This window comes from Triticum dicoccoides, chromosome 3A (genome assembly GCF_002162155.2).
Source record: "Triticum dicoccoides isolate Atlit2015 ecotype Zavitan chromosome 3A, WEW_v2.0, whole genome shotgun sequence".
Taxonomy (NCBI): Eukaryota; Viridiplantae; Streptophyta; class Magnoliopsida; order Poales; family Poaceae; genus Triticum; species Triticum dicoccoides.
Window position 1 is genome coordinate 432309110 of NC_041384.1, and position 10636 is coordinate 432319745.

Genomic DNA, 10636 nt, shown 5'->3' on the forward strand with positions numbered 1-10636 from the left:
GTGCGTGTGGAGATTTGGCTTCGATTGATCATATTAGATTTGGTTGATTTTGATCTTTGATAGATCTATCTAGATTTGGACGGCGCTCATGGTCTTTTGTGTATTTGCGGGCCCTTTTCCAGCATTTTCTTTTGCATGGTCGTCATCAACTTGTGGTCTACATCAACAAATTAAGTCCCGAGCACTATTTTTACAAGCTCTTGTGTTTAAACAAGTTTGCTTTGTCAAGACATAGACTCAAAGGCGGCAACGAGCTTTGTTCACAGCGCGTAGCCGATGGATGGAGGAGGAAGAAGGCTTCAACATTCTAAGGATTTCAATGTATTTTTTCCATAGGAATGTATTTGTAAGGAGATGTAATACTTAATACATGTTCTTAGACTTTTCGGAAGAAAAAAACTAGTACATAGTCTATATATTTTTTAACGATTCGTACATAGTATTTCATATGGTATCACAAGCAAACATATATTTCTCTGTCAGTTAGGACTTTGATTGAACCGACTGGTGCATGCAGTGCATTATATAAAGTATCTTCCATTAAGATGCACCCAATAAACAGTAAAATCAAAAAAATAGAAAGAAAAAAAATCCATGTTTTTTTGTGTGAGATGCCTGTGTGCATGAACTTCATGCAAAAATTTGTAAAGTTTGAACATCCGAGGAGCTCGTGGCAAAAAAAATCATGCGTGAACAGTTTGATTTTCAAAAGTTTCCCAGACACCCGAATTTTGTCTTCTTTTCCACGAGCTCCTCGAATATCCAAACTTCATCAAATTCTTGTATGGAGATCATGCAATTGAGCATCTCGCTTATTTTTTTTAAAATGTACTAGTTTTAGTGATTTTACTATTCATGCCTAGACTCATCTGAGCCCGGGAGCCGAATCACTGCATCTCAAGTAAGCCACCTAGTTTTTCCAGGCCCAAGATCACAAAACGTTTCTTTTAGAGCATGTGGTCTTGAGGTAAAAGAAGAATGTGTGCAGCAATATGAGCGTTCTGTGACAAGCTCTATTCTCCTTAATTAATGGATAAGACAAAGCTTGTGCCTTCATTCAACAAGAAAGAAAGAATGCGTGCTCTTCATAGCATTGTCATTTACAGATCAGAAAAAAAAAAGACCATTGATATCGGCAACGATTCCCCAGAGAATACATACTGATGTCAAAAATGGCATCCTGTCCCGCTGACGACTGCTTCACCTTCTCTAATTTCTGAACCAGAAACCGAGAAGCAGGGTGTTGTTACTGATCCAAGGCTCAGGCTTATATTACATGAACAATATGCGCGGTTGGATACTTTGTTTCGCTACCCAGCGACCTATAGATTAGTCCTGCTCCAGCAAAAAAAAAAAGATAATATTGTATACTGAGGCCTGTTTAGTTTATAAGTCTTAGGATTTTATTTAATCCCAACTTATAAATCTAAGTATCTAAAAAGTCCCTATCTATTTGGTTTCTAAGACTTAATATAATTAAAAGACCATATTACAACTATACGTTCCTATAAGTCCTTCCTTAAGAGTCTTATTTCATAAGTCTCAAATGCCCACTTTAAGTCTCTATAAGTCCCTTCTGTTTGGTTTAGATAAGACTTACGGAGACTTTTCCCCGCAAAAAAAAAGAGAGACTTATAGAGACTTTTTTAAGTCCCTAAGTCAATAAGTCCCCGAAAATAAACACCCTCTGAGTCTTTCAACCAATTCTGCAAGGTCCACACAATGTTTGTTGGTTTATTTCTGTTACATATCCGTAGACGTATACACAGATGGATCGACCTCCGTGCCTCACATTATACCCTCATCACCACAAAAATTGCTCCAAGGATATATCCATGCTTTCCACGGCAGTATGTGCACTCACGCCGACCAGCTGCATGCTTCCATTCTGCTCTTAAGCTCGTCTTGTCAAAGAGACTGAAAAGAATTATGTACAGCTAGGTATGCGCGAGAGCACGAGCGGGGTGTCGCTCTACGGCTCGGCTTTGCCTTTGGAGACGGACGGATCGGTCTCCGTGACCGAGGAATCGGAGTCGGCGTTGGGCGACTTGGAGACGGAGAGCACGAGCTCCTTCATGTCGGAGCTGGAGGAGCGGAAGTGCGCGAGGATCTTGCTGAACTTGGACTTCCTCCGGGTGATGGCGATGGAGACGTCGTTGGGGAAGAGGTCCCTGAGCACGAAGGCGTGGAACATGGTGGTCACCAGCAGGCCGGCGACCGTGACGGTGGCAATGCCCGAGAGGCCGATGGACAGCGTCCGCGTAAGCACGTTGGTCACCTCCGTCGCGTACGTTATGGTCGCGATCGACGCGCCGGTCATCGGGAACGTGTACGCCCACCACGCCAGCGAGAACCGGAACCCTCTGAAGAAGTTGATCCGCACCGCCTGCTCATCACAGACACAAATCAGAATCGCTACAGATACCATATACTAAATACAGAGGAACGACGCCATGAGGTTTATTACGTGGGCACATGTGGGAACAAGTGGAGTCTGTTGGTTACGTACCAGTGACATGTAGAGGAAGAGCGCAATGAAATAGGCAATCCGGGCGCCGTTGTCGAACTCGCCGTTGATCTTGGCCCAGGCCATGGAGGCGACGCTGGGGGCGGCGACGAAGAGGAAGAAGACCGGATGGAGCTCCTTAGGGAGCGTGACGTTGGTGGGGAGCCGCTGGTAGAGCGTGACGAACAGGACAATGTAGTGCGCGAGCCCGACGGCGAAGAAGAAGATGGGGCCCTCGCGGATGCCCATTTTGGCCCCCAGCAGCGCGCCGACAAAGTTGCCGACGATGGAGAGGTGGTTGGACGGGTTGGCCACCTTGGAGAGCCGGCGCTGGCCCCCGGACATCCACTGGCCGTAGATCTTGAGCTCCAGGCAGAAGATGGGCGCCATGAGCATGTACCAGACGCCGTGGTGCACCTGGGCCAGCTCCCGCGGGGCGCCCTGCACCAGGAAGAGGCAGGCGATCCATGGCGCGAAGAAGAAGTTGGCGCGTATAGGGTGGTGGAACTCGCGCCGGACCGCCTCGAAGTAGAAGACGATCTTGAGCAGGTAGATGCAGGACACCAGGCCCATCAGCGCCAGCGAGATGTACCACAGCGCGTGGGCCACCGCGAGGCTCACGTGCAGGAACACCGTCGGCGGCGCCGTCGCCAGCGTCTTCCACAGGATCGCCTGGCTGCTCACGCCCAGGACCATCCCGAAGGCGCTGATCGGGAACCGCAGCAGGAACGGCCACTGCTCGTCGTTCGGCAGCACCGCCACCTCCGTGGCCTGAAGAAAAAGAAAGACCCAACCGTTAGCCTTAGGTGAAGGTCGACTAGTCACTGACAGTTCATGGTCATGTCAGACCGTTGCTAACTACTTACCCTGAGGGTGTCGAGCTCGGGGCCTTCCAGGGCGTCGAAGTAGCGGTCGGTGCCCGGAACCTGGTCGGTCTCCTCGGAGATCTTGGAATGGTGGGAGCCGAGGTCCATGGGGTCCAGCGGCCAGCCGCGCAGGTTGGAGAGCTGCCGCTCAAGCCGGCCGGAGAAGGTCTTGAACGGATCGAACCTCTTGTCGCGCGTGCCTTCGGCCCTGCGCGCCCCGTCGTTGATCTGGGACGCATGGAGGATCGGCTGCGAGTGGAACCGCGTCTGCTGCAGCAGCCGCGGTGACTGCACCTCCACCTGCTTGGTGTCGGAGGGCGCCGCCGCCGCGTGCGCCTCGTTGCGGCGCACGGACGCCGCCCTGAACTGCGAGAAGTGGAGCCCCGACGGCGACGCCGGCATGCTGAGGGAAAGGGAGTAGGGTATCTGCGTGTCGTCGTACGCGCGCACAGGGGCAACTAGTGGTGGGGTCGCCGGCGCCTGGATGCTAATGACAGTGTCCTTGCTGTTCTGCTCGTTCAGGGCGGCGGGGGTGACGGCGTCCCGGCCGACGCAGTCGAAGCCGGCGATAGTCCGCGACGGAACCTGGATGAGCAGCGACGGGAGGTCTTCTCTGGACGACTGCTCGCTCAGCTGGCTGGCCATTTGGATTTGGACGTCTTTGTTGCTCAACTCCATACCGATCGAGAAACCTGCAGAATCATACACACACAGTAGCACTCCAGTTAGCAAAACATGCAGCGCTGCTGGAACATAGGAGTAATAGTGAAGCAGAAAGACATAATCAAGTATCGCAATACCAGATACACCAATTCGGCCGGAGCACGGCTGGGCATTCCCGTATGGCCACGCTTGCCATATCGATCCTAAATCCTAGTGCTAGTATGTTCTTACCTGGACTGGGCTAGTACTATGTGTTGGTGCGAGTCGTGAACGGTTCTGGTCTCCCTAATCAACAGGATAAGCGGATCGTTTGATATTTCCGTGCGCCCTCGAAGTGTTGCAGCTCGGCTCGGTGCGAGAGGTGCTGGATTTATAGAGCTAGCTTAGCTTGGCCCGGGTGGGAAAGCTCCAAAGCTAGCGACTCCCTTTCTGCACGCGCGCGGGAGCTGGAGCTGGTGGTGCCTGCCAGTGGAGCGGCAGAGCACGCCGCCGGCCGGCGACCGCGACGGCTCGGCGCTGGCCGCGGTTGCCATACATCGCGAAGGTTCGGTACGGTGTACCGCCAACGCCCGTCGCCGTCAGCCGAGGAGAAACTTGCCTGTTTCTCCTTGTCAAACTTTGACACTGCCTCCTCCTCCGCAATCCATGCGGCCCGATCGAGAAGATCTTTGCGATCTTGTTCTATGGTAGTATTACAGCACGACGGCATGCATCAAGACAGTGGAATGCGTACCTTTTTGCTTGCCGGCGACAGCGAGAGGAAGGTACGCATGTGTACTACGTATGAATATGATACGCACCAGAGTCCAAGCCAGGAGTGCTGCTTCAAAAAGGTGGCCCTTAGAATCCGGAGAAGTGGTCTGGCCTGGCCATGAGACCCGTGTGGAAACTGAACGTTTACTCATGGCCAGCTACGGTCGGACCTTCCAGTCGGACACGATGCAACATGTATCACATGGATACGATAAGGTTTTTGACTTGCGACGAGAATAATTCATGTTTGCGATCTAGAGCTAGCAGACAGTTAAGTAGAGGGACGCGTCTAGCGGGTGGCCGGCTGCCCACTAGCACTCCGTGGTGGCCGGCTGAAAAAGGTAAGTTTTTGTCTTTCTGACTCATATTAGAAAAAATAAATAGATGTGGACATATGTGAAAATGATAAATAATTATAAATTATCCATATGAACAGATATGAACGTATTTAATTTGTGTTTTCAGTTTTTTAAAAAATCATAACTTTCAAACCGCGCGTCGAAATTAAGATCCGTTTTCATTTTTGTAACCCTCGTGGCGTGCTCTTCGAAACTAGATCCCGCATGATTATGTTTTGACGAAAAAAAATTGTGCATTTTTCTTCCTGTTTTGTGCAACTGCCTAGTCGTCGGTGTGCAACTACCTGACAGGGATGTGCAACTTTTCTCCTATATTGTAAACATGCGGATTTCAATGATGGTGCAAAACTAACTCCTTCCAATGAGATGTGCAACTTCGTCTGTTACCCAGGCCAACTGCATAGTAGTTGATCTGCAACTTTTTCCTGTTCGTGGATGTGCTTCACTATTTGCTGCATCGGCCAACAACCTAACAATGGATGTGCAACTTCGTATACTACCACAGCCAACTGTCTAACTGTGATTTGCAACTTTCTCTTGTACCCCATGGATGTGTAGTTTTTCTGCTAGCACACGGCCCAAACCACCCCCTAGTGAGTTTTGCAACTTTAGCACTCTGTTTATATGCAACTTTTTATCATTCAACCGATGTGCAACTTTGTATATTGTCTGTGGCCAACTACCTAGCAGACTATGTGCAACTATGTTTGTTGGTCCCGCCAATTAAAAATACATGTCCACAAATAGAGAGCGTAGGGAGTTGCACATTGACTAATAAGCAGTTGGCTTGAACAATAGACTAAGTTGCACATATCCCTTGCAGGGGAGGTGGGGGTAGGGTGTGCCAACAGTGAAAAACTATGCATCCACGAGTAGGGAGGAAGGTTGCACAACGACTACTAGGTAGTTGGTCGGAACAGTAGACTAGTTGCACCATATAGCACGAAAGTTGGCATCGAACAAATTTCGTTGAAACATACCCATGTGGGATCTAGTTTTAAAGATCTCATCACGAGAAATCCAACAGTGAAGATATATCTAAATTCCGACACATGGTTTGAAAGATAAGACTTTTTAAAATTTTTAAAAACCCAAAATAAATAGACGTGGATCTGTTTTTCGTCATATGTGATAAGTCTGACCGCATTTAATGCTAGTAGTCAAATGCACTAGCAGACAATACATGTATGTATGCATGCGAATGACAGAACGGCCGTTCGTTCTCTCAACGAGCGCGCGTGCACTTTTAAGATTTTAGATAAGTAGAGAGGCACGCTAGTCGGCAGTCACAGTCGGTCGACTATAGTAAACCGGTGCTTCCGTGCATTACCGGATCGGGCGTACCCTCCCTAGATGTCACCGGGAATCCCTTCCCAGCTGACTGGCAACACCTTGCTAGCTGCATCTATACTTGCCTGCATGAGAGGCAGCCTAGGCTAGCGATTCATAGCGTTAGCGTACACGTACTCTTTCTTGGCCGCATAGCATGAGCGCCATGCAACACCGAGCAAGCGAAACCGACAGAGTGACACGGCTAAAGGTACGCGAAAAAACCTCATCACTTTCTCCAGAAACCACGAACTCCAGCTAAAAGAACCAGCAAACAGATGGCAGCAAAGTAGCATGGGCACCACCATGGATTGCTGGATGCATCCATGTCCATGCATGCATGCAATTGCTAGTTCACCATCGTTTATGGATTTACCTGTTGTTCTTGAGAATTTGTTCAGGGATGAGACGTGCTGTGAAAACCCCAGCAAAAGCCAAAAAAGGAGATGTGTTTTGTGAAGGGTGAGACTAGTGGCGATAGGAGTAGATAGCAACCAAATAATGGAGGGTCGATGGAGGTGTGGTGGCTACAAGGGGCGCACTGGCTGTATATATAGAGGTAGGCCTAGGTAGATGGTGAGTGTATTGTATAGTCGAAAGCGGGACATGAATTGGTGGAAGGAAAAAAAAAAGGTGCTCGTACTACCTATTGTTGGAAGACAGAGTGGAAGCAGAAAGGTGGTGAGTCAAAGGCGCTCAAAGCGCGCGGTTGCCCGGTAGCCGTGTCTGCCTGCTCCTCGGGCCTAGATCCAGGCCCTCCCCTTTACCAGGAAAATTGTCGTTTTATTTATACCCTCGTTTGATAACTCAGTATTTTCTATGTATATTAACAATACTATAGTTTTTGAGAATACCATGGTTTTAATTATTAGAAAACTGCAATAATTTAACTTGTAGGTACAAGATACCACGGTTTTAACATTACAAAGAATTTTGAAGTATTGGGAAAACTACGGATCTGTTTGGTTAAAGCTTGCAAACACGCTCATTGCTAGCTAGCTAGACCTTGCGAGCTGATGAACGACCATGCACAAACTAGTACAACCATGCACTAGCTGAACAACCAATCTGAATGCACTATACATTAGCTCAATGTTACACTGATAAAATGGAGTAGGTCGTCGAAGTACATGCCAACACGTGCAATAAGGACCTGACCAGTCCATCACAACCTGGCAACTCTAGCGTACATAGCAAAACGAAATAAAATCCCAACACACATTCACTAGATGAGGATCTGGTAATGTAGGAGATTAGGAGGAGATGACTTCAAATCGGCGGAGGCTGGTTGGGAGCGAGTCACGCTCGTTCTTTTCGTGTTCTCAGTTTTAAAAAAAGAGGTTGGAGGTTCTTTTCTATTTACAGAGAAAATACCAAGGTTTTGGGCAAACTGTAGTATTAATATTGCAGTTTTTTGTGGCTGTCAAACAGCTCGCTGTAATTAAAACCATGGTATTCTCAAAAACTGTAGTATTGTTAAAATACATAGAAAATACTGAGTTATCAAACGGGGCCGCCTTAATCTGACCATTTTGCCTGCAAAACTTTCCACTTGTATGTGCTCATATGTTAAGATATCGATATTCTATTCATAGAAGGCAAGCTCTAAGCTTAGAGGTGACTAAGCATTTTTTTCTTCTTCTATCTTTGGTGGCAGTTTTGCACAACGTACGGAGGCGGCATCTATACCTTAGAGGCAGTCTTAATTAGGGCGTCTCTAACAGATACCTGATACCCGGAAAAAAATTATATGAGACCAGGTCTCATATAAATCAGGTGAGACCCGCCTTGATGGATGACATGTGGCATTCACGAATCACAAAAGCATCTAATCTCTCCCCACCTAATTTCAGGTGGGGGTGGGATAGATGCTTTGTGATTTGTGAATGCCACATGTCATCCATCAGGATGGGTCTCACCTGCTAACCCGTGAGACCTGGTCTCATAAATTTTTTTCCCCTGATACCCTATCCCAAAACTCCAAATTCTTCTCCCTATCCCATTTCCATAATTTTCTAGTCAAATTACCGTCACTCAGCTAGCAGGTCCTCTAAAATTTTATTTGTACTAGACAATTGCCCGTGCGTTGTAACGGGAGTATAAACATTGTATTTGATTAGCCCGTGACTGCACGTCTATCATTATATTGATGCGTTAATATCTTAGCAAGTTTTTGTACGCGACCGCCATGATTTACCTGTCATTTTATTGTTAAGCACTTATTTGATAAGAATTTAATGACTTGCCAAAAAAGTATGTTTTTATTTGGGTAAGTTGATAAAACATGAGACAATTGATTCCATTTTAGAAAGAATGGATGGGAGGAATAATTAGAGATGGGAGGTAAAAATCAAAGAGGAAAAGAAAAGAGTGAGACGTATATAAGGGAAGGTTGGACGAAAGAGAGGTGAAATGGAAACTTGCGTTCTTTTTAAGTAGTACTCCCTCCGTTCGGAATTACTTGTCGCAGAAATAGATGTATCTAGATGTATTTTAGTTTTAGATACATCCATATTCAAGACAAGTAATTCCGAACGGAAGGAGTATATATATAGAGAGATAAGCACTTATTTGATGAGAATTTAATGACTTATCAAATAAGTTATGTTTTCATTTTGGTAAGTTAATAAAACATGAAACAGTTTATAGGGAAAACTATTTATATTTACAATATCAAACATATAAAATATGAAATCACGTCTTCTGATGAATCTAATGAATATGTTTGACATTCTAGACATAAATGTTTTGTCCGTAAAGTTGATCAAATTTTATGAGGTTTGACTTTCAGAAAATCTACACACAACATTATCATGGAACGGAGGGGCAGTGTAAGTAAAACTAGTACTATTCCCTAGCTAATTATATACTCCGTGTACAGTATTACGCACAAGCCGATACAGACCGTGAGCGCTAGTTGCGGACAGCTAATTACATAGTAGTCTAGTGGGTGAAGAGTACATGCATGCCGTACGGTAGCACTTAACTACTACTAGCCTCGACGATGTTGATGGAGCAAGCGGACAAGAGAGAGGACGGCGGCGCAGGTAGTAAGTAGATGGAACAAATCCTCCGGATCGCAGCAGGCAGGCAGCAGAGGCCAAGATGAGCGCGTAAGCGACAAGGAAAGCACCCGATCCTTTCACCGTGGGTCGTTCACGTCCCCGTCCATCGTTCACATCCCGTAACCCCATAAAAAAAGCGGCGGCCGGCATCACCATGAAATTACTCGGGCAGGTCGTACCGTGGTACCACTACGTACCTGGCTAAGTAGTGCCGGGCCGCTACTCTCCAAAGCTCCCTGCCGTGCAACTTGTTTGACTGCTGCGCCTGCGCCTGCGGTGCCGACGGCGGCGGCGATCTTCCGAGCCCAACGCGTGCGGAATGCTATCGCGTCCGATGAAGCCGCGAGATGCGAAAGCAGCGACGACGATAAGGTTTTGATGTGACCGAGGAACAATGTGCCGCAGGCTTTCTCTGCTCGGCTATGGAGAGAGCTGGTGGCACTAGTGGTTCTCGCACTCTTCGCCCCCAAACAAGAGAAGCCGTGCTTTTATAGGGAGGCGATAAAGATTATACTAGGAGCGACGACGAGGGAAGGGAATTAATGCGCATGATTGTGAAAACATAACCTGCAGCCGGGAGGGGCCTAATCAGCCGAGGATTTTTTAGGTCGTGCACGATACCATGGTTTGTGCTGTGCGACATGGCACATGTTGTAGTACGACGTCAGTGGCCACCACTCATCCCTCCCGTCCCGCCGTCACACAGCCCAGTGGGCGACTTCGTGGGTGCCAATTGCCAACTAGGATCCATCCGTGGGTGGGTTCTACTCGGGCAGGTTGGTCACACCACAGCAGAATTTCCCAGCAGAGGGCTGAAAAGTCACTGCATCCAGATTTGATGGTCGATTCTGCGTCGTATAAGTCCGACGTTGCGGGTCGTGGCACTAAAAGTTTGTTCACTTGCACTTGCACTGTCGCGAGTGGGGGCATTGGGTTCGTCGCCAGGGGTATCAACCATGAGATGGACCAACGGATGCCTCCCAGAAAGATTATTCGTCTGATGGAACCCGTTCACGCGACGAGGATCCGATCTGTCATGCACCTACAAACAAAACAGAGATGCCCCTGAACTCCCCTGCCGGACAAATGCGTTTT

At 47.7% G+C, this 10636-nt stretch overlaps 1 protein-coding gene across 4 annotated transcripts; it reads right to left on the reverse strand.

Annotated features, from left to right (window-relative positions):
* Positions 1-1704: 1704 nt before the first annotated feature.
* LOC119268425 (S-type anion channel SLAH2-like) lies at positions 1705-9988 on the reverse strand. 4 transcript variants are annotated; one of them, XM_037550050.1, is made up of 4 exons: positions 9739-9988; positions 3373-4064; positions 2510-3277; positions 1705-2386 (listed from the first exon to the last, which is right to left on the reverse strand). In XM_037550050.1, the coding sequence occupies exons 2-4, from the start codon at positions 4048-4050 to the stop codon at positions 1973-1975; spliced, it is 1860 nt and encodes a 619-aa protein (XP_037405947.1). In that variant the 5' UTR covers positions 4051-4064; positions 9739-9988; the 3' UTR covers positions 1705-1972. The 4 variants fall into 4 exon arrangements, with proteins under 4 accessions (XP_037405947.1, XP_037405950.1, XP_037405949.1 ...); XM_037550053.1 differs by lacking the exon at positions 9739-9988 and adding an exon at positions 6853-6976; XM_037550052.1 differs by lacking the exon at positions 9739-9988 and adding an exon at positions 4267-4476.
* Positions 9989-10636: the final 648 nt, after the last annotated feature.

Coding starts and splice junctions, on each gene's coding strand:
- LOC119268425 (XM_037550050.1), bottom strand. CDS start 4,050: ATGGAGTTGAGCAACAAAGACGTCCAAATCCAAATGGCCAGCCAGCTG. Junction 3,278..3,372: donor CCGAGCTCGACACCCTCAGG/GTAAGTAGTTAG, acceptor CTTTTTCTTCAG/GCCACGGAGGTGGCGGTGCT. Junction 2,387..2,509: donor TCTTCCTCTACATGTCACTG/GTACGTAACCAA, acceptor TGTGATGAGCAG/GCGGTGCGGATCAACTTCTT.